Source organism: Labrus bergylta, chromosome 19 (assembly GCF_963930695.1).
Source record: "Labrus bergylta chromosome 19, fLabBer1.1, whole genome shotgun sequence".
In the NCBI taxonomy this organism is placed as follows: Eukaryota; Metazoa; Chordata; class Actinopteri; order Labriformes; family Labridae; genus Labrus; species Labrus bergylta.
In genome coordinates, this window is record NC_089213.1 from 14408075 (window position 1) to 14430964 (window position 22890).

At 41.7% G+C, this 22890-nt stretch overlaps 1 protein-coding gene across 1 annotated transcript; it reads right to left on the minus strand.

Annotated features, from left to right (window-relative positions):
- Nucleotides 1–6881: 6881 nt before the first annotated feature.
- On the minus strand, nucleotides 6882–11766 carry heyl (hes related family bHLH transcription factor with YRPW motif like). The gene is made up of 5 exons (XM_020643182.3): nucleotides 11248–11766; nucleotides 9315–9381; nucleotides 9135–9218; nucleotides 8563–8644; nucleotides 6882–8052 (listed from the first exon to the last, which is right to left on the minus strand). The coding sequence occupies exons 1-5, from the start codon at nucleotides 11325–11327 to the stop codon at nucleotides 7373–7375; spliced, it is 993 nt and encodes a 330-aa protein (XP_020498838.1). The 5' UTR covers nucleotides 11328–11766; the 3' UTR covers nucleotides 6882–7372.
- Nucleotides 11767–22890: the final 11124 nt, after the last annotated feature.

Genomic DNA, 22890 nt, shown 5'->3' on the forward strand with positions numbered 1-22890 from the left:
TATCTGCCATTCAAGTGGGAGTGATGTCAGCAGCAAAGCTCTTAACAGTTTGTCTTTATTCCTGCACTTGTATACTTTTGACAGCAGAGGTCAGTATCCATTATGTTGTGATATTTCTCCTTTGCCCTGGGCTAGGTTATATGTGTGTGTGTAGCCTGTTTATAATAAGATTTGCCTGAAATGGTACATGGACTTCAGCTAATAATACATTTATCCTTTATTTATGGGTTAGGGGTTTTTGCACCACATGTCACACCTACCATTCACACACTGAAGGCGGTGGTTGCTATGTCACGTGACCATCAGAAGTAACCAATCCCATTCAGAGGGAGCAAGTCGGGGTTAAGTGTCTTGCCGAAGGACACGTCGGACATGTTGCTGCAGGAGCTGGGGATCGAACCCTCGAGCTTCCAGTTGAGAAACGACTCTACCAATTGAGCCACAGCCACCCCAATGCATCTTTAAACATCCTACGTCACTGAAACAAACTTTCACAGCTCATTCTTAAATGTGTGCCTCCCCTCCTTGCTGTGGCCAGTGTGCTCATCATGGCTTTAATCAAAGTCAATTCAGCCTTCTTAAAACCCTGCAGTCTTCTATACAGGCAACACACCAAACAGATACCATGATACATTGTCAACATGTGTGGTTACAAAGTCTAGCCATAGGGTTCAGGTGCTTAAAGCAGGAATGGTCTGACAAAAGCATTTAGCCCCCTGATTACAAGGGACATTTTCAGGTCTATGTTTACATGATTTAGTAGAGTTAATACAAATTAAACCATAATTAAAGTTATGCCAAACCTAATAAGTATGACCTTGTTATCAGCTATAAAGAGACTATTAGAGGTCAGTTGTGTGTGGATACCTTTGATTACACTTCAAAAGTCATCGTGTGCTCCTAGAGTAACAATGCTGTCTCTTCTCATTCACAAGACTAAATAGCGTGTTTAGAACTATTTCTTTTGATAAAAAAAACATTTTGATAATTCTCTAAACATTACATATTTACGACACACAGGCCGGTAACTGCTTTAAACAAAACTGGCCCCTAGTAGCCTGAAGCCTTCAGGGCTTCTCCTGGAGAGATTGTTCTCTTACACATAGGAAGTCGCATGGGAAAAATTGTAAATAGAATGAATCAGTTTCCCTAAGGCTGTTGTATAGAAAGGACAAAGTATCGTTTTAGTTCCGGTTAAGCCATACAGACGTGAAAGGAACTGCTGTGTGTTGACAGCAGGGAGTTCACAGTAGCAGCTCATAAAGCTTTTCATAGATGTGCAACGTCAACATCTTGCACCTTCCTCTAACTATTATAGTCTAATAAATTCCCTTAGCATAATTATGCCTCTCCCTTTTAAAATATAAGTTCTTCTTTGTCTCCTTTGTAAGGTGTCTTATTAAATATTTTCAACATAAGGTCATTTCTGTTCAGGACTTGATGCCAACCAGTTGCTAAATGAGTAAACAATCAGTCACCAAAACAGATCCGAAGTACATATGTGCCAACTGATAAAATAAACCTTTGGTCAGCTCTCAATACTTTCACTGACGATGTGCATTAGTCATTGAGACCCATTCAATATGTTGTTTTACATTCTGATTGTGAAATCTGATTATATTAAAACTTGACACTTGATAAAATGTATCCAAATGTGTGTATGTTCATCTGCTTTCCCGTTTATTTCCTCCCTTTGTCTTGTTTCCCTCCAGTTTTGATTGCCCTCCTTGTCCTCACCTGTGTCTTGTTAGTCTCACCTGTAGTTAATTACCTGGTCTATTTAGTCCCTGGGTGCTTCTGAATCGTGAAGTGCCTACACAGTCTGACAGTGAACAGTCCCGTCTATCCATGTTGTTTACTGTTAGGACCTACTGTTTAGTAGGTGTGCACAGTAGGCCGATATTTGTTCCTACTTCTGCTGATTCATTCAGTGTGGAAGTGGCGTCATTAGCCCACCTCATGTTATCGACACTCCAACTCAGATGTGATATGCACGATGGCTCAGTAAATAATACAAAACTTCACATTGCATGTAAACAATTTCTCAACATAACATTTGAAACACGCGTTGCCCGAGCCGGCCGCAACCATCCTGGTTTACTTTTTTTCCCCGTGATATGACGTTTTACATTAAAGTTCGCACAGCATTGTGGTTGTTAAGATATAACTTATTTCCTGAAAGGATGAATCCAAACCATACTGCACAAAATCTGGAAGTTAGCATCCATGCTGAAATGTTCAGTCTGCTGAGATGAACCCAAAAAATGCCTTCTGAATGACCACAAGGGTTCTTTCTACTGAAAAGTCCGCACTCATACTGAACTGTGGCTTTTCAGAAAGGGCCTCCGTGTTTCTTCCCTTCTGTGTCAGTTCCTCAGTCTACCTTCCTGAGTTCTTGTCGCCCATAGGATCAGAACTCAGATTAAACTAATGTGCATCACCTATGTTTTCTCTCAAAGCTTGCAACCCAATGTCTGGTAGGTATAAAACTATATCAAAGGTACTGCAACAAAGTTAGTGGTTATGACACACACCAATGTGTTTCATAGGGCTTTGTCTGTCTCAGATGTAAAGATGGTTTGGACTTAAGTGGGTCAGTTTACATCAGACTGTGAGGGGTGTCAGAGAGTCATTGAAACAACAAAATACATGTACAGTAAAGGGGGATTAAGAAAGGGATAGAAAAGAGCTGCCCAGTATCTGGTTTAATGACAATGTGGAAGCCAGAACAGTCCAATATGTTGCAGCACGAGTATTCCATTAAAACCTCAAAGGGCATATTCCCATCTTATTTTATGTTCATTTGCACACGCAAAAAAGAACATTAGACCACTCATCAATTGGGCGTTTCCTTTGGGTTTTTCAATAGATGAAAACTACTAAATGTAATTTAATTTCCGTGTCGACAGAGTGACTACAATTCTTGGCAGCAGGCTGTAAATCTTTGATGTATTTTGAACCTACAATCAATTAAAAGAACATTTGAAAAATGGAATTTACTCTTCACTCTTCTCCCACAAAGTGAAAAAGGTCTGAAATAAAAGAGCTGTCCGGGGCTTTGTGCCAGCAGAGTATTCAGTTAAAAACTGGTTTTGACAAGATACTGTCGAGGATCTTGAGGCTATCTCAGCTCCTTTCACAGCTGATTTATTTCCGTCATTTCCTGCGGTAGCCATGTTTTTATTTAATTATTTTCCCAGCAGTTAGCTTCTGCTAACAGTTCATTTCAGCGGTATAGCAGTTAGTTAGCAGTGTCCCTAAATGGATTCCCTAAGTCAGATTCCTCAAACATATTTCAGGCGATTTTCATGATGCATCCTAAAGAAACTGCAGCAACAATGAATTAGTTGAAGTAGGAAATATTCTGTAACAGGGATGAACAACTGGCGGCCAGTTGGCCTGCAGATCCCTTCTCCTGAACAATTTTTCAAATGTTTTTGCAAACATGAAAAAACAGCTGATAATGACAAGACAAGAATCAAACCAAAAAGAGTGTCAGCTCTGATTCCCTTTAAAAGCCAAGGCTGGTGCATTGACATGTACGTACGTGGCAGATTTCCGTCTTAATCTTTTTTTTTTTAGATAGACAGAACTTCAGCCGGCTCATTTTTATTATTAGATAAACTCTTCAAAAAAAGTTTGGAAACGTTATTTCGGTCACTTATTTTGCCCCTTTAATAATACTAATTGGTGTTGAATTTTATATGGTTGGAAAGCCTGATTAGTCACCAGTACAACATGTATAACTTGTAAGGATCGTGCATTCGTGGAATGAGCAACAGAGCTAAACGTGTGGGTAGCGACCAAAAAAAACGTGCCAAAATCCCCTGCCATGTTCTTCTGTTGGTATTCACTCCTGTTTTGAGCTTCAAGTGCTGCCAGGTGTGTGCCAGTTACAGATATATGACTGGCACCTGATTGACAGCACTTGAACAACACAACCACGCTGGTTGACCTTCAACAACTCCTGGTTGAGGAATGGGATGCCATCCCACAGCAAAATGTGATCAGCATGAGGAGGTGCCAAGTTGTTGTGGCTGCATATGGATCTTCCACACGCTACTGAAGTCCCTGACAGTGTAAAATTAATAAAGTGTAAAAACGGCCAGTATTGTGTTGTTTTTGGCTTATTACTGTGGGAGACTGCAATCATCAATTCCACCAAGCAACTCAAAACAAGAGTGAATACCAACAGAAGAATATTGCAGGGGACTTTGGCACTTTTTTGGGGGGTGCTACCCACATGTTTAAATTATACCTCATTATAAATGTTACTAATCAGGCTGTCCAACGATAGAAAATACAACACCAGCTAGAATTGTTAAAGGGGCAAAATAATTGACCTAAATAACGTCTCCAAACTTTTCTTGAGGAGTTTATGATGATGGTGGATTGAAGTTATATTCCACTGAAGCATTCCCACAACATCAGAAACCATAAGCGCCGTTCCAATTTAAGAGAGACATTTCCGCAGTAGGTCAACAAAAGCATATCCTTGTCAATTATTAAAATCTCCAGACACGCCGACTGGATCAGGCAGGATCTATGTTAACTACTGTTCTGTTTACTGGTAGGCTGTAAATATTGATTTACTTATTTTTTCTGCAGGAAACCAATGGCTTTATTATCCGATATGTGCCTAATGGACAGTCTGTACTGATATCTGTGGGCTGGATTGTAGGTGGCACACAGTTACGTGTAACAGCTAACTCTCTGTTGCATGAGAGTGTGTGTGTGTGTCATGTGTGATTCTGCGTGTGTTTCTTTTTGTAGACAGAAACCGCTCTGGAGTGAGCGTGGAGAGCTTGGAGTCTGTCTCAGCTGGAATTCTCCAGTGGTGTGCGGCTTGAGCAGGATTCTTACAGAGGTGTCACAGGCGAGGAAGCGTTGAGCGTTTTCCTAATATTCTGACATCAACAGATTGGCCTCATGTCAAAAGGAATGATAAGATGAGAGAAGACAAGGAAAACAACACCCGTCAGCCCTTTTTCCCATTATAAACTCAATTTGAAAGAATCAGCAAATGCAAAAATATTATTTCATTGAGTAGATGGAGTGCTACTGTGTGTCCCTGTGTGTCTGATGGGCAGAGTGGAAGTCCATAATGAACGTACTTATATTTGCATATCTTTTTATTGTGTCCTCTAAATAGCAGATGCATACTGCATCACTGACTTTGGGCCAGGTTTTCAGTGTCTAAGGCGCAGTCTTTTTCTGCATCCTCGAGATCGGAACTTTTTAAACAACATGGCCACTGGGTGTGAAAATGACATCTGTGTTAGCTGAAGGAAAGACACTGCACATAACAAATCTCTTACTTCCTGTTTTTTTGATAATTCCTCCTCCCTGTCTGTTTGGCCCTCCTCTTCCTCATTCAGCTTGAACCGCTATGTCTGCCTATTCCACACACCCGGCTTGCCCAACATAAACATACACACAAACAAACACACACTTCCACTCCTTCTTTCTCCATCGCTCCTTTCCCTCCTTCCTCTCTCCTCCCTCCAGCCTCCCCTCCCCGTGGGAAATGCAGTGCAGTGTGACTGTGGTTGTTCTTCCTGGAAGCTGTGGTGGTGACTCTGGCTCCTCGGCTCAGAAGCTAGAATAGTGCCAGCCAGTGTGTGTCTGTGTGTCTGTGTGTTTGTGTGTGTGCGTGTGTCTGTGTATGTGTGTGTGCGCAGTGTGCACACGCACCCTTCACAAACATTCCACCACCGTACCGTCCGTCCGACCGCCGTCCGGACCTTGCACGAGAGCCATGCCGCCACCGCGGTTCAGTCCTGACGCCAGCGCAGAAGACTCATATTATATGCACACACTCACACAGGACATAAACAAAACACTCACACACACACACACACACACACACACACACACAAACACACTGGGCAGCAAGCACATGAGGCTAGCCTAAGCAACACACAAGCACACTCACTCGAATAAACAATATGCACTTTGTGGAACACACACATTTTTGGACCACAGACCACAGACATTGCATCCTGAAGTAGATCAAAGTGTCCCTCGGCTGTAAACACACACAAGCTCTTCTCTGCCCTCTCATCCCCGCGTAGCTGTTTTGGTGAAACACAGCACAATTATGCTGGTCTTCTTAAGGAAAAAAAAAAAAAAACTTGTTGCAACTGTCATTCATCATTGTTCAGGAGTTTTCTTCTACGTCCTCAACGTGCTGGCCCACTCTCTGACATTCACACTCATTCTCCTGTCCTTTTAAACCTTGACAATCCCTCTCATCTCCCCTTAACCCCGTCTCCTCCCTCCCTCCCAGCCTGTTATTGAACGTCTACGCCGAATCAGTCACCCAACCACAGCCCTTCAGATCTTTTTCTCTTTGTTTTCCCCTCGCTCAGTCTCTCCATCCCTCCCTTTTGCCCTCGTCTTTAACTGGCTGTCCATTGTTGAGGAGACAGCGGCGCAGACAAACAGGGAGAGAAGATATCCGCTGGTGTACCACAAGATTGAAAAGAGAAATGGCAGAGAGACAACAGAGGAGAGGAAGATACATGGCCTGATATGAGGGTAAAGTTAATTACAGGGGACTGCCAATTAGAGGGCAAAGTGATGGGTCTGTTTGCCTCGCCGCGGCATCCCAAAAACATCACCAGCTCCCACCATGTTTATCCTCTGCAGCCACAAGACCACAGCTCCCATCAGCCATCACTGGAGACAGCTTTCATACCGCGGGGGTTATGGCTGGGGAACATGTGAGCAGTGTTTGCAGACATGACTAAAACGGATAATAAATGTAGCCTTCAAACATTCCTTTGCCATCTGAGTTGATGGAACATAGTGTGAGTGGAAGAACATTTCTCCATTTGTTTGAACAGTAAGAAACACACAGAGAAAAGATGAGAATAAAGTCAAGGCACTTCTTTGTCTTTATAGAGATACTTGTCAAACATTCTTCAAAAATTTTAAACGTAATCAAATGTATAAATGTTCTAAAATCAAAAAAACAAATATCACAGTTAAAGATCAGTAAAAACTCAACGTCTATGGGTTGATATATATATATATATATATATATATATATATATATATATATATATATGGCTCTGTTGATGTTGTTTATTTAACAAAAAAAGATCATGAATGACTTTTAGTTTCCTTTTTTCCCCCTCACATTCCATAATTCCATAAACATGATTGTTTGTGACTATCTGAGATTCCTCCCACAGTCTGATATGGCTTTTAGAGTCCCTCGAAAGCAGAGACAATCAGCAAAGTTTAAAACTTTTATCTCCAAAGGTATCTTATTCACAACATGCTGCACATGGGAGCTCCATGTCCGCTGTACAAATGTTCATTTGTAACAAACAACAACAAAAACACACAAAGAGAGAGTCGATTCTCAGAAGGCTCCGATTTCAGTCCCCCATCCCTGGGCTGACTTGGCTGATCCACTCAAGCCCCTGCGTTGGGCTGTAGGAGACCCCAGAGGTGCAAATGGTCTGAAGGACACTTGGAGAGGGGCAGAAGATGATGACGTATTAGAGGAGGACGTAGAAGAAGAGGAAGAAGAAGGAGTGGGGAGAGGAAGAGGCGAGGCCCTGGTGGCACTGTGAGGGGAGGGCTGGGTGGGTCTGGAGGGGGCCAGGGCTGTAGAAGCTGCGAGGGAGGGCATCCTGTGGACAGTGGCCAAAGCTGTATGTGCAAGAAGCGGTGGTGCGCCCTGCTGGCAGCCTGCCAGGGGAGCGAGGCGGAGAGAGGCTGGTGAGGGGTAGCTCCCCAGCAGGGCTAGATCCCTACGCCCGTGGAAAGCAGGTGAGGTGGAGGCCGGCGAGGCGGGGGAGATCTGATGGAAAGACGGCCACGGCCAAGGAGGGAAGGGCAGGGCAGAGGTCGGGGGTGACTGCAGGAGGAGAGGGTCAAGCTCACTTGCACAGTGGGAAAGGTGGGAGACCAGGCGGGCTCCTACAGGGTCTGGGGAGTCCCCGTCAAGGGAGCTGAGGTACCGCACCACCTCTCCAACACACTCCCTGAAGCCCAGTGTCCTGTAGTCGACTGCCAAGGCCCGCGCATCAAAATAACCTGAGAGAGAAAAAGAGTTGAGTCATGTACTGAAGAACAGCAGTGACATGCAGTCAGTCTGCAAAAATGATGTTCCAAATTTGAGCAGATAAAGCTAAAAAAAAGAGCAGATAAAATATTTTTGATAAATAGAAATATTACTTTCAGAAGTACAAACAAAAACCTGATTGATAAGGTCTTTAGTAAGGAAGACAGAAATGCATAGGAAGAAAAACATGACATTACTGAAAAAGGTGAAAAGCCTTGATTCAGTTTAATATTATAGTGAGATTTCTAAAAGAATGAATAATTTGTATAAGAAAAATTAAGTTGATAATTTATCAGCCAAACAGGCCTCCTTTCCCAAATGCAGATTGCTAGCTCCCTTTGAATAGAAGTATTCGTCTGTTATGGAGGGTTCAAGATCTTTTTTAAGAAGTACTTCATCATTCAACAGAAATAGAGGGCTAGAAAACAAACTTCTTTTTTTTTTGCAAAAAAAATAAAAAAATAAAAAATGAGGCATCTCACCTTTCCCTCCCATGGCATGCAGAAGTTTGAGGTGGTCCACAGTCATCTGCAGGATTTCTGCTTTCTCCAGTTTAGATGAGCCCTGCAGGGAAACATGAGCAAACATGTCACTTAAATTCACTGAGAGGAAACTTTCATTATTGGCAATTTTGGTGTCCCAAAATGATGCATCCTTTCTCCTTTTCTATCCTGTGAGCATAGAAATTTCTATAATCCTGTCTTACTTCCTCCAAATGGTCTAACTTGGCACTAGAGAAATATGAACAAAGGCTCTTTCAGCCTAAAAGCAGGTAATTACTTGTTTTGAAGTCTCCCTAGAAGCAGTGATGCCAGGAATTAAAAATAACAGAAAAGAAAAAAAAAGTTAGAAGTTTGCTTTTGTGGGATAATTTACTACATCACTTATTAATTCTGTCATAATTAATTCTGTCTTTCATAACTGAAACAGACAGAAAAACTGAAAAAAAAACCCTTCTTCACAGTATGTTGAAGTGCAGCAGATGAATGCTTGTTTGACACTTCTGTTAGTGAAATTGAATCTTTTGAATGTATCTTGATTTGTGAGCTGTTACCTGTTTCTCAAAAGCGCTGGGCACCAATCTCCTGAGCTCTGACAAGCTGTGGTTGATACGGTCTCTGCGCCTCTTCTCTATGACCTACACAACGAGAGGAGCACAGGGACAGTCAGGGCCAACAAAAAAAAACAACCACAGGACTAAAAAGATTAGGATCAAAGCCTATGATCCACTCACCCCTCTTCTCTTCTTTCGGGCAAGAATCTGTGAGGCGCTGCCAGGAGACATGGACCCGGTGACTGGGCTGCACCATGGAGACACAGGGACAGAGAGAGAGAGAGAGAGAGAGAGAGAGAGAGAAATAGAGAGATGAAACATTGGCACAGAGAGAAACATGGTAACTTTGATTCTCCTGCATATTGTTATTATTACCCTCCCTAATATGACACAGAGGCAGGATGGCACATCAGCTCCTTTCAATCTAATTTGTTTTTTGGGCACAGAACAGCAAAGAAGTGCTTTGGAGAGGAGGGGAAGATGAGATTGTTTTTGGTTTAATGCATTTCTGGACATTAGTCTCAGTAAAATGACATGCTGTTCTTCTTTCCATCTGAGTGAAAGCACTCTTAGAAAGATGATTATATAGCCTCGGGGCGATGCTTTCGCTCGCATGGGGCTCCAACATGCAGCCTGGGATCGGAGCTCCTCGGAGTACAGTCACTCAATATGGATTGTGTTTGTTTGTGAGCGCTCATCTTACAGTCTTGAAAGAGCCTGACAGCTCAGAGTTCCCTTCAAACTGCCCCACCAGAGACTTATTGACTTTCTATTAGATTTGAACATGAAGGCTGCCAGTTTAGCTGTGTGTTTTTGTTTAGGTTTATGTTTGATGAGGATGGCTTGAAAAGACGGCACTGTCTGCTGTTTGCGTGTCACACAGCAATTTGATTTATCCAAACCGTCTTTAGTGTTACTGGCTTGTTCAGTGCCTGTGATGTAACCAGTACAGCTTTGAATGTGTTTTTTTGTATACTCGGATCCACTGTTACAAATACTTTCTTATTGTTATTCCCTTTAATTCAACATTTTCCCTAATCCCGATCAGGAATGTGACTGATAAAATTGACAAGAAAAGAGTTTATGCTGTGTTCGGTATCATTTCAGTGTTTTTAAAACATTTTTTCAAACGGTGTTTCTTGCTAAGTATTTTGCCTTTTTGACACTTTACAAACTAAAGGTAATCCAACTTAAATACAATACGTTACTTTTAAAGTTAGTTTTTAAAACACTTTTTTTTATAAATAAAGCCAAATAACCAATGTTAACTTCTTTATAAGAAAGCATATTTTTACTGTTTTCTCTCACATGGTTTCTATTAAGGTTTAAAAAAAACGAAATATTTGAGCATAACTGATGTGTGATTATTCCTCTCTGACTCTGAAGTTTTCACAGTTAGTTTGACAGTTCATTTTTGTGTTTCATGCAACATCAAAGGGTTCTGAACAAGATCATTTGTAATTATACATTTCCACCCAATCTTTTTATATATATAAATGAACAGGTTCTTGACGGAAACTAATAGTTTGTTTTTCAGATTTTTTTTTTCAGAATTAAATATATCTTACAAATGATACACTGACTCCATGCATTACACACGATGATGTCATCTTTTTTTTTTTTTGTATTATAAACCGTTCTATGCACATCATGTCTGAAATTACAATTGTCAACCTCTTCATAAATTCACATTGGAAAGAATAAAAAGTGAACAATACAAAATAGAATTTAAAAAATGGATTAGAAAGGAAATGCAATGAAAGACGTTTACTATGGGAGATTTACTAATGGAGGCCTGAAGTTAAACTTCATTAAGAAAGTTCAGATTTGCTGAAAGGTGTGTCAAAACATTAAGGTTAAACTTCCTTTCTCATAAAAAATAAAAACAATATAATGTTGGAGCTCAGACACTCATTTTTCATGCAATCTTTCAAAGTGCTTGCAACTTAATGTATTGCAGCAGTTAAGTGTCAAAACGCTTGAAAGTTTACAGACAAATATGTTTGAACCATTTTAGTCTTAAGCTACATAAACCTACTTGAATACAAATGTCTACAAAAGTGGGATTGGAGTGCATGTATTACACGCTCAGGTGTGGTTAGTGGATGCTCACCAGTAGCCGTCTTCTTGCCCCACGTCAATATACTCGTCTGTGTCCGAGTCAGGGGAGCTGTAGTCGTGAGGTCTCTTCATGTCTCTGTGCCTTCCTCACCGGCTGGACTGATGGTTTGATGATGGCCTGGTGGAACACACTGAAGACCGTCTGGAGGAAGCTCTGTCCCTGCGTGCCCCTTACTCTGATTTCTCTCGCGCTGTTACTTATAAAAAGCCTTGTTGTCCTTAGTTACTTCTTGTCACTTGTTGTTTTTTTGTTGTTTCTTCATGTGCCTTCAGTTTTTTTCCTCTGTGAGTCAGCAGCGCCACTTGATTGACCCCCAAGGGTCCATGGCAACTAAGAAAATTCACAAGCTGCTTTAGTCTTTTACTCTATCACTGGCATCCAATGGTAGTCACTCACTCTCTCTCTCTCTCTCTCTCCCTCTCTCTCTCTCTCTCTCTCTCTCTCTCCCTCTCTCTCTCTCTCTCTCTCTCTGTTATTTCTCTCTTGGCTGCCTCTCTCTGTCACAGCCACCCAATGACAAAATAGGACTTTGGCAGTTAGGGCAGTGTTGCCAGTTTGGGCTCCCCCGCCTCTTCTCCCTGTCCCTCCTCCCTCCCTTTAATCTGGCCTTCCCCAGCCTGTCACCCTCCCCCCCCCCCCAGAGCCCCATCTTTCCTCCCCCCTTTGCTCAGTCATCCTCAGTCAATTAGACTCCAATCTCATCCCGCTCTCCTTCCTTCCTTCTTTCTATCCCTCTTTCATTGTCTTTCTGCTCCTTTAATTACACTGCGCTGTAGAACAATGGCAGCGGGAGGGAGCGGAGGAGAGAGGTGAGGAGTGTGGGAATGATGGAGTGTGAAAAGTGAGTGTGTGACAGTGCATAAAGCTCGACTCCCACAACATCATACAGCTGACTTAGGAGAATGGAGTTATTGAGCTAGTTTTTTTTTTTTATAAATGATTGTGAGAGACAAAAAACAGAAGGAGCGAACAAAAAAGGTGGACCTTAACGCTCCCTTTACCCAGCTGTCATTGATCAGCAATCATGACTGTTTGCATTTTCAACTGTTTACATTGCTTTAAGCTAGTAGGCTAACTGTTTATTCACTGGTGTGGCTAACAATTTTCTAACAATAGTTTTATTTATGGCTTATGCCGCCTTCACATGCTCCTCGATTTATTGTACTTCCCAGTTTTGCAGTCGTAATGACAAGCATTTTAGTGCTCTGGCTGGAAAAGAGAAAAATAATAATAAAAATAAAAAGCTGTAGTTCAAGTTTAAATTCGTTCAATAGATTGAGGGCTATAGAGTAGTTGCTTAGCTAGCTAGCCTTATTGCTAAAACTATGCTTGATAGCATACTGACAGTGTTTCCCCATTCCTGTTCCAGTTGTCGACACTGTTTCCGAGCTTTCAACATGTTTGCTGCCCTGAAATGTCACACAAACGTCACAACCATACAGTAGCTACATGAAGGCAGCATTACTACAACTTTTCCAGTAGCCTAATAAGAAGGCTACTTTTAGCAACATCAAGTAGCATTAATGAACAACTTGGCATTAACAATTATTTTGCGTATAATAGGCTACATTTCAGGCTACATTTAAGGTGAATATGTTGACAACCATCGCGATATTAGCTCACTTTGACTCTTTATGGGATGAATCCTTTTTGCTAGTTCAATAATTGAAATCGCTTAAAGCTAAAAATTTCAACTGGTTATTAACTGGTTGTAGTTCTCTGACTGATTTGGCTAACTACAACTTTAACTCTAACTTGTTGATAACTTAGATACTACCATATTCTGTTTTAAGCTGCTTTGCTGAGCAGTTATCAACTTGACTTTTTGGTTAATATTTTATGTGTTTATCTACTTTAAATGCGTATCAGTGCTCTATAAGGGAACAAGATAAACAAACTATTTGATAAGGTTTTGAATTATTTATTTTAAAAGTGACTTTTTAAAAATAAAGAACTAACCCTTAATTAAGAAAACAAAGTTGGAGCTTGGACATAAAACTCTTCCAAACTTTCTAACCTATACTCTTGCTGTGCGTCATTTTGTACAGAGATGAGGTCAGGTACTGAGGGGTCAAGAGAGGAATCAGTCCAGTGAGTGTCCGAACATCTGGGCCCTTCACTGGACAAGATAGCACACTTGTAGGCGCACACGCACACACACACACACACACACACACACACACACACACACACACACACACACACACACACACACACACACACACACACACACACACACACACACACACACACACACACACACACACACACTCAGGCACACACACGGCTCCTTGCTTAGCGCTCAGTTCCGCTGCCACCGTGGGAAGATTGCTGGTACAGATTGCCATGGAAACGCGAAGCTCAGGCGCCCGTTGTTAGGAGCGATGCCTGACTGCGAGCAGTGTGTGCATATGTTTGTGTGAAAGAAGGAGAGAGGCCAAGTGGCATGCCCCCTTCCACACAATGCCCAGCTGAGTGTGTCTCTTCCTGCCTGGCAGACTGGAAGGGCGTGTTAGTTTAAACACACTACAATGCATGAGTGCCTGATGTTTTTTGAAGTAAAGTGTCTTTTTTGCCATATTTTGGTCATGTTGTGTAGCAACAAGGTTTTTGTAAATTAAATTAAGTGCATTCTGATTCATTTCTCTTATTCCAGATGTTTCTTTTTCTTTGTATCTTTTAAGATGATAAGTTCCAACAGCCTTTGTTTTATGTTCATCTCACTTATGTTAGATGTAACCAAACCCTGCCTTCTTGCATGTTATCATATCATACGTGTAAAGTAATAGTCTAACTTAAAACATGTGCATGTGCGTGTCTTTGCAGCAACATCCAAGTGTCAGTAATCAGTGTGACCATCACCAGGGGGGATTATAGTGTGGTGGTGAGTATGAGTCAGGACGAACAGAAAACAAACCCCCCATCTACACATCCTTTCATTACCCGTCATTCCTTAATTCAGATCTGGATCTTATTTGAGCATCAGAAAGCAGAATGAGTAGAGACATTTAAGAAGACAGACTTCTTCTCTGTTGTTATTTTTATCAGCCACCCACCCTCCTCTTCAAAGGACAACTTTCTTCTCTGTATCAACATTTTTCAGAAATGAAATCACTCTGCTGTCAGTCATCGTTTCTGACACATATCCCAGTTGTTCCAGCATGAGGCAAGTCGCATGCACAAAGTGGAAAGTAATTAAGAAAATGACTGAATAAATAAATAGATTAATTATGAAAATGCTTTCATGGTGGAGATGATGGAGAGAAGCAGAAGAGTAAGAAACATAGGAAAGAGAGAAAGCTGGCACTGGTTGGTGGAATGGAATTCTGGGAGATTTCTGGCGATCTTGGTCGGCCACTTCAAGTCCTCTCCCTCCCATCCCTCCAAAACCACAACAAGGCAGCGTCCCTTATTGAAATTAACAAGCTCATGCTTTTACAATTTGCACACACACGCACACATGCGCAGCTTCAATACGAACGTGTGAACACTCAGGGACAGACGCACACACGGGACCCGAAGGGATTCATACGAGCACACACGCGATCCCTTCACATGAATGTGGACAGTGTATACCCACAATTTATAAGGAACAAACACTCAGCTGCAATTATTGTATCTGATGCATGACTATTGCTATTGTTTGAAAGTCTGTGAGATGGAACCAGCTCAGTGGGACATTTTGTTTGTGACTCTCTCTGTATTCGTGTCAAACTGAATAACTGATCAGATATGTCTCACTGTATGGTCGCCTTTGATCATTTCTACTCTGTTTTTTAGCAACAGAAAATAAAACCATGTTTCAGGAACTTTTTTTTTTTCAAGAATGAAAACACTGCAGCAAACAAAGAATCGTGTTAGATATATTTAGAGATTCATGTCCTGAATTCACATGTTGTAATTGTGAAATTAAGTTTCACATTTACACAACCATCCCCTTTTGTCACTCGTCCAGTCACAGACTAGGTGTCATATTACACAGGATTATGCTGCACAACAGTTGCTGTAGGGTTGAGATATATATATATATTTATTTATTTATTTATTTTTTACATACTTTATTAATCCCTGAGGGAAATTGAGAGTGAGGCTTCTCACACAGGCCTGCAATATGCACATGCACAAACAGGACCTGTGGACATGCATTAATGGAGAGATGTCAGAGTGGGACTGCTACTCTGCTACACCAGAGCGAATGGGTGTCCGGTGTCTTGCTCAAGGGCACTTCAGCAATACTCAGGAAGTGACCTGGCACCTCTCCAGCTACCAGACCAACTTCCATACATTGGTACGCAAAAGGACTTGAACCATCGACCCTCCGGTTCCCAACCCAAGTCCTTACGGACTTAGCTGCTTCCGCCCCAGAGCTACTGTAATTCAGTATTAAGTATAATATAGTTTGTAGCATCATTCTTTCCATATTCCCACTTAAAGCTTATTAAGACTCCAAATCAGAAGAATATCCTCCCAGCTGGGGAAATGGGACCATTAATAAATGCATATAAATGCATAAATATAAATGCAACGTTATTCTGCCAGACATGTGAAAACCTCAATCTAATTTAAACATTTTTTTTTTTTCAGTGCACAGTGTACAGTATTAATATAATATAAGATAAAAATGTATTGATCCCAGGGGGGAAATTTGTGCGTTGCAGCAGCAAGACAGAGAAGTAGATAATACAAAATTCACAGAATAGGTAATATGAATACAAATACAAATAACAATAGGAGGTATATATAGAAGAATATAAATAGTGAGGTGAACTATACAGGACTACTAAGAATTATGTGCAGTGAATGGCAAGTCAAGAACAAATAAGGAAAAAGTGAGTCGGAGCTGCTGCAACTCTCTCAGCGCCCAGAAGTAGGAATTGAGATTACACATTGGCACAAATCAGGCATAAAAACGTTTGAAAGGAGGACATGGCATTATACATAATTAAGAAAGGATAAAAAAAAAAGGAGAAGAAGTTTAAATAAAGCTTATCTAATTGAAACTGATAAATACCTTTGAACTGATCTATCACTCAAAAATGTTGAATTTTCATTAGGAATTTAAATAACAATTGTAAAAAGTTAATTTAAAAATCTGAAGGGATTACGATATGTCAAGAGGAAATACAAAAAATGCTGCTTCACACTAATGCCACATTCACCCTTTCACGCTCACATTCATCTACAGATAGAAGAGGATTCTAGTTTTGAGAACTAGTGTTACTGAGTCAATTCTTGCTTGACTTCAATTTAAATATGAATCTTGTTTCTTTTCTTGTACTTTTCTATGTTTACTGTACTGCTTTTCGTAATCCTTCTGACCAAAAATAACTCATCAGAAGTCAACAAACAGCACAAGTCAAAATCCAATGTTTGTTCACTGTCCATTACCCCTGCAGAGAGTATATAAAAGGCTGACTGTGGTCAAATGAGCCCTGCATGTTGCCAGGCTGTATGCAAGTTCTTTTGACATCCTCCCAACAAAACAAAAAAAATCAGTTGATTTCTGACTGGTATGAGTCTTTTCTGGTCATCAGCCTGTGGTTGTGGACTCAGTGGCTCGGGTCAGAATTGGATTGGCATGGGAACTGGCACTTGAGTAGCTTGGCACTGTCCAGGCTGGACCCATGAGGGAATTATCTGCCCTTCAGACGCATAAGGAATGCCTGGGACTTGTGGCACTGCCTGTCTGACCGTCTCCTCTATTTACTCGGGATAACCTGGATACACGAGGCATTCCTAAGAACGCTATGTTTGTTCCTATAGGCTGTTTCCAAAGAGCTGCTTTGTGTTTTTAATGATCTGATTGAGCTGATATGAGGTGTGAATAAACCCCAGGAGAAACAGGGTTAGACACAGTCAGTATATATGTTTGAGATATTTGCTGCTGTGATTTGAGGTGTCTGGAGGGCAGGAGGGCTGCAGTGATGGGTCATGCTCCCTGTCAGAGGGTGAGAGACATACAGAGAGAGAGAGAGAGAGAGAGAGAGAGAGGGAGCGAGGCGAGAGAGAGCGCAAGCCTCCCTCCTCATCCGGCTCCCCTACACATAGATAAATAAAGAGGCTAAAAGCCGAAGAGAAGAAGCAGAAAGGAACTTTTGTGGCTTCCGAGTGGGGTCCCTTTCATGGCCGTTCCCACAGTACTAGGCCCATGATGACATTCACCATGTTTCACACACACACATACACACGCTGATGGGCCCTGTGACTGCGGTGACTTTCGCTGGTGCCGAGCCCCAGACGGGACGGCGAGGGCCCCGAGAGCCACAAGCAGCCATTGTGCTGTCGCCGCGGAAACCAGCCTCTTTATGTCAGACATGTTTTTCTGTTTGTTTTCTTTTTTATGTCTTTAATGTGGGCAAAGGGGAATGTTTCCCCCCCTCTCATCTGCTCCCCCTCCCTCCTCACTGCTCTTCGTTATTTCCCCCCAATACCCTTCCTTCTCCTCCTCCTGCTGCCACCAATACATCCACAGTTATTCCTCCGCTTCTCCTCCCTCCTCCTCTTCCACTCCCCCTTATTCCTCCCTTATTTCGTCCCCCCCCCCCCCTTTTTCCCCCTGGAGATCGTCATTTGTAAAGCTCTTGCTTAGACAGCCCATATCTTTGTCGTGGTGTTGTGGCCTCCCTCTCACTCAGCCCCTTTTTATCTGTACTTCATGAGGTTTTGGCACAAACTGGCACTTTTTCTCTCTCTGCGCTACGAAAAAAAAAAACAATACGCACAACACTAAAACAACACAACCCATCCCCAAAAGAATTCTGCCTTTCCCACGCTGAGCCAATTTTTTTTTTTCTCCACAAACTCCTAATAAGAAAATGAAAGAAAAGAGGAGGGTGGTGATGAAGAGAGAAACAAAAAATCTGGTTATGATTGGAGTTCCAAAAAAGCCAGCAGAGGATGCCCCAAAGTCCTCCAATGAGAAAAACAAACCTGAAAAAAGCCAACTGTAACTATTTTAAGTGTGCAGGAATGTCATTCGGTGCCATGACTCAAAGGCATGCCGGCCCTCGTCCCTAATCAGTTCATTCTGACTGCACTCCACAGCCACATCACACTCGGGACGCAATCTTTTACGAGGCGCAGAGAGAGAGAGAGAGAGACTGAGAGACCAGGGAAAGTTAAAAAATGAAAGAGTTCAGGGTTAATCCGCGGTGTCCTCTCAGCCATGCATGCAACTGCGCCTGATTTGATGACCGGGGTTTTAAGACTCGGCTAATATTAGCAGCCGTAAAACTGGTTTTGCCATATAGCGTTTTGACTTGGAAGCTGACTATCACTCAACTTTATGGAGGAGACTAATTTTTATGCATCCAGTCATTTGATGCTGAATTCCTCTTTCAGCTTTCTATTTGTGTCAGACAAGTTGGTCAGTGAGGAAACTTGCAATTCTGGAAAGCAAAGGAAAGCAAACACAAAGATGTCGTATTCAAAACTGAAACCATCTGCATCGGTCATCGCTTCCGATCTGGAATGAGATCGGGATTAATTGGATGTCAGGCCGGTTCAAAAGAGCCCTCACAGTCATAAACCCATAAGATGTTGCTCCATCCTGGTTTTACACACCACAGAACCCCCCGGCTGCTGCTCTCTGACAGCCTCTCGATTTCTTAAATCCCTCTTATAACTTTACACCTCTGATTACGACCTTATCAGGGAGGCATCCGGCTGACACCTCGTCACAACAGCAGCTTGTAAGAGCCGACATAAGCCTCTAAAAACCAGCATAAAAACTTGCCGCCACCACACTGCTGGGTAATTTTTAGAGTTCTCAGAAGAGGATTACAGTGAGTGTGCATGAAAAGAAAGGGAGACTTTGATGGAGGAAGGATGAGGGTCATAATGAAAATCATTTTCATCTCCTGAGGGAGTTGCTACCTTGTTTGTTGGTCTCAACTGTGGCTTTCGTTATTCAAATGTTTTACTACAAATGGAAAAAAAAATGAATGGACTACTCTGTGGATTCATTCTGCATTCTTTCCTTTACTGGCGCCAAACTTAAGTCAACTAATTTACTGGATCAGTTCTTTTTTTTTTATACTGAATAAAAAAAAAAAAAAAAGTTATCACCATGTCAGATTATTATCTTATCGTCCAACCAAAGGGGGCAACTTATTGACAAACACAACTCTATTGGTCTTACTCAGGGTCTCTTCTCCGGAATTTTTCTTTCTTGGAAAAATTATCCCACTGAACGGTCAGAAGTGACATCTACTACAATTGGATCAAAGATCATGATGTAAACTAACAGAGATCCAAACCAGGCCTGTTATAGTTTAGCTTCAACCTCTACAGCTTGTCAAATTAAATCACTTTCTTCCTGCTGATGCGTTGGGGGTTGCATAAAAAATAAAAAGGCTTTTGTGCCTTTATTAAACAGAGAGGACAAAATACAAAACAAAATAAGACCAAATCCTGACAGTATAGAGTCATTTTGTGCCTTTATTGGAGAGACAGGACAGTGTATATGGTCGGAAATTAGGGAGAGAGAGAGAGAGAGAGTGGGCAACGACATGCGGGGTCGGATCTGAACCCAGGCCAATCGAATCGAGGACTGCAGCCTCTGTACGTGGGGTGAGAAAACTAACCACTCGGTCACCAAGGCCCTTCTACGTATATAGAATTCCAGCAAACAAACAGAACATGGCAAGCTGCCATTTCTTTGTTAGTATCTCCCTCCAAGACATGTTTGAATGTGAGCTCTCCTAAAAAAAGTTAACGTTTTTAAACTTAGCATGACTTTCTATGTAACTTTACCTTTTGCAACAACGTAAAGGACTTCAGGAAGAACATGTGGAGTTCTCAGCTGCTCTAACAGTCGGGACAAATTTTAAGTTTGAGAAAAAACGGGGAGAACACAAACTGCATGGGAGCGAAAATGTTCATACATTCACTGGCGGTGCAGAAGATTTTCTTCAGAGGTGGATTGAGACAAGAATATGATAATTATAAGTCATTTCTGCCCTCTCTTAGTCATCAATGGTATTTAGTTGTCCATCACCAGGATATTAATGAAATGATCTCGTGTAACATTCCTCTATAAGTGAGCACAAACAGGTAAGAGCTGCATGTAATTATTACAGACCAGTGGCATTTTTGCTGCCACTGCGATATGGCAGCGCCCACAAATCGGTGGTAGGAATTCGTATATACTTTTTTCTTCTTTTAAAAGTTCAACTTTACTGCTCTTATGCAAATGACAAATTGATTCTGGGTACTTTACCTCCGTCCTTTTCTGTGTTCCCTCCCCTCAACAGCTGAGGGACATTTTTCTGACCTTTAGTAGTCGACACAAGGGACTCTTGAGTTTGTTCAATGTAAGAGGCACAATGGCACAAAACAAAGTCAATGAAAAGCCATGAGATTTTTTTCCCTTCCAAATTTGGCAGGACTTAATTGCGCTCTGTATCCATTAGACCCTACCACTTAGGTTGGCAGAAGATCAACATTTTCCATAAATGTAATTTATCGTTTTATGGTTTAGTTCTTCTAACAATTACCCATAGTATGGGGAGTGAAAACAAAGGGATACCGACATTACTCAGCAAATCATATCAAAACACTACAATAAATAAAATACAAAACTAAGGAAGAACAGATCATGATACCTATCTATTTAATTCATTTAGCATACAAATGCAATTGTTTATTGATTACTTTTGACCAAATGTAACTTTAAGCTGAGATAAATCAACTTTTAAACCATTAGCAAACCATTAGCTAGCTTTAAACAGCTTAAATTATACTTTTAACTTACATTTCATTTCATTAACTAATTCCCAATTGTATGATTCTTTTCAGTTATCTTCACTGCTTATTCATCACAACTAACTTGATTATTTTCCTTTTATAGTACATTCAGCTCATTATTTAATGTTCACAGCTAATTTTGCAACTAGTCTACTAGTTCACTAGCTACTAGCTTGCTAACAAGCTAGCTGGTATTCAAACACTATGTAATTAGGTGGCACTGACCTTAGGAAGCACACTGTCCTGCTGGGGGAAAAATAGACAAGGATGTCTTTTTCCAACAGTAGACTGTTCACAGCATGACCAGCATGGCTACATGGAAAAAATGTTGTTTTATATAATGATTTTAGACAACTTTTTGATTCATTCATTTTGATTACATGAGCACAAGACAAACGTAAGACATTGCCATGACAAAGCTTGAGATACAGACTTGAGATAGACACAACATTTCTCACACATGTTAAAAAAAAGTCTACACAACAAATGTTTTTGTAAAACTGGCTTGCTTAGGGGCAAACTTGTGTAATGAACTTATTCTGTTGAATCTGCATGTGGCCCATGCATGCTGTCTTTCTCAGACATGAAAACTTGCCTGAGGTCAGTGCTTGAGGACAACTAGTTAACTGTAGCACAGGATGCTTTGAACTTTGGATTTGGCTTTGGCAGAGACAGCAGCAGCGCTGAGGCCCTGCGCTACCGGAAGCTTGTGGTCTGGGACGGCTCCATTTACTACTCTGTTCTGGTGCTAAATATACAATAATAAAAAGACTCACAGATTTATTTCAGACTGTGATACATTTCCTCTCCAGCGACAGAAGAAAGGGAAGCAACAGACAGACGTCTCCAGATCACCAAAAAACATTAAGTGATAATTACAGGGAGAGATAGACAAAAAGAGAGAGACGAGGTTCCCCCGCTCGCTTGTCTTCCTCTTCCTCTGCCACCAAAAAGGAGAGTGGCGTCTCCAAACTAAAGAGGGGCGCCCGCTGTATTAGACTCCCAATGATTGGCTATGATTGCATTATCTGATCCCATGAGGGATAAAAGGACAGCAACACACTCAAACACACACCACATGCCATTTTCATTGCTCAATGATCACTGCCTCCTCAGAAGTCCAACATGGCTTTTTTAAAGCCATCTTTAGACATGTAAAGGAAAGGAAAATGTGATTCAAATTCAAACATTGTCTTTATCTGTTTAAAGTCTTTCTGACACACACAAGCGCGCATGCACACTCACACACATTCATACCCTATGTACTCGACTTCACCACCAGTCCACCGCACTCCTCTCAAAGCTCTTTGATCTCTGGTCGAGGGTCCTCTCCGCGGTGCCTCTGTCTGAATTCCAGAGATTCTGGGATAATTCAAACGTTTCACGGCACATACTTGCTCCCCCCAGGAGACAGCGGCAGAGATGGAAAATGCCACCATGGTCTCTCTCCCTCCATTGTCCCTACTCTTTAATCAGGCCCTCTCTGTGGCTCGCGCTGCCACCGTGGTGTGTTGTCTCACCCTGGGAAAATGCCGGCCTAAGTGGCTGTTATGTGCGGAGGCGAAGACCACAGGGACCCAGAGGGGTGCTGCTGGAGCCCTCTGTGCCAGCCGTGGGTCTCTCAGTGGCTAACACACACAATGAGTGAGGTCCCAAATCTGAATGCAGCCTTACATAACAGTCATCACTCCATCTATTTACTTTTTAGCTTCCATCAGTAAATCATATGCCATCATAATCATAGGCATACGACAAAACCCGACCATAAATTATGAATAATATTCGTTGCGCAGGGTTTTCTGGGCGTAAACCAGCATTAAACTGCAACACAGATAGAGCAGTATGGTAGAAACGCTTGTGTGATTGCTTGGCTATGAAAGGTCTGTG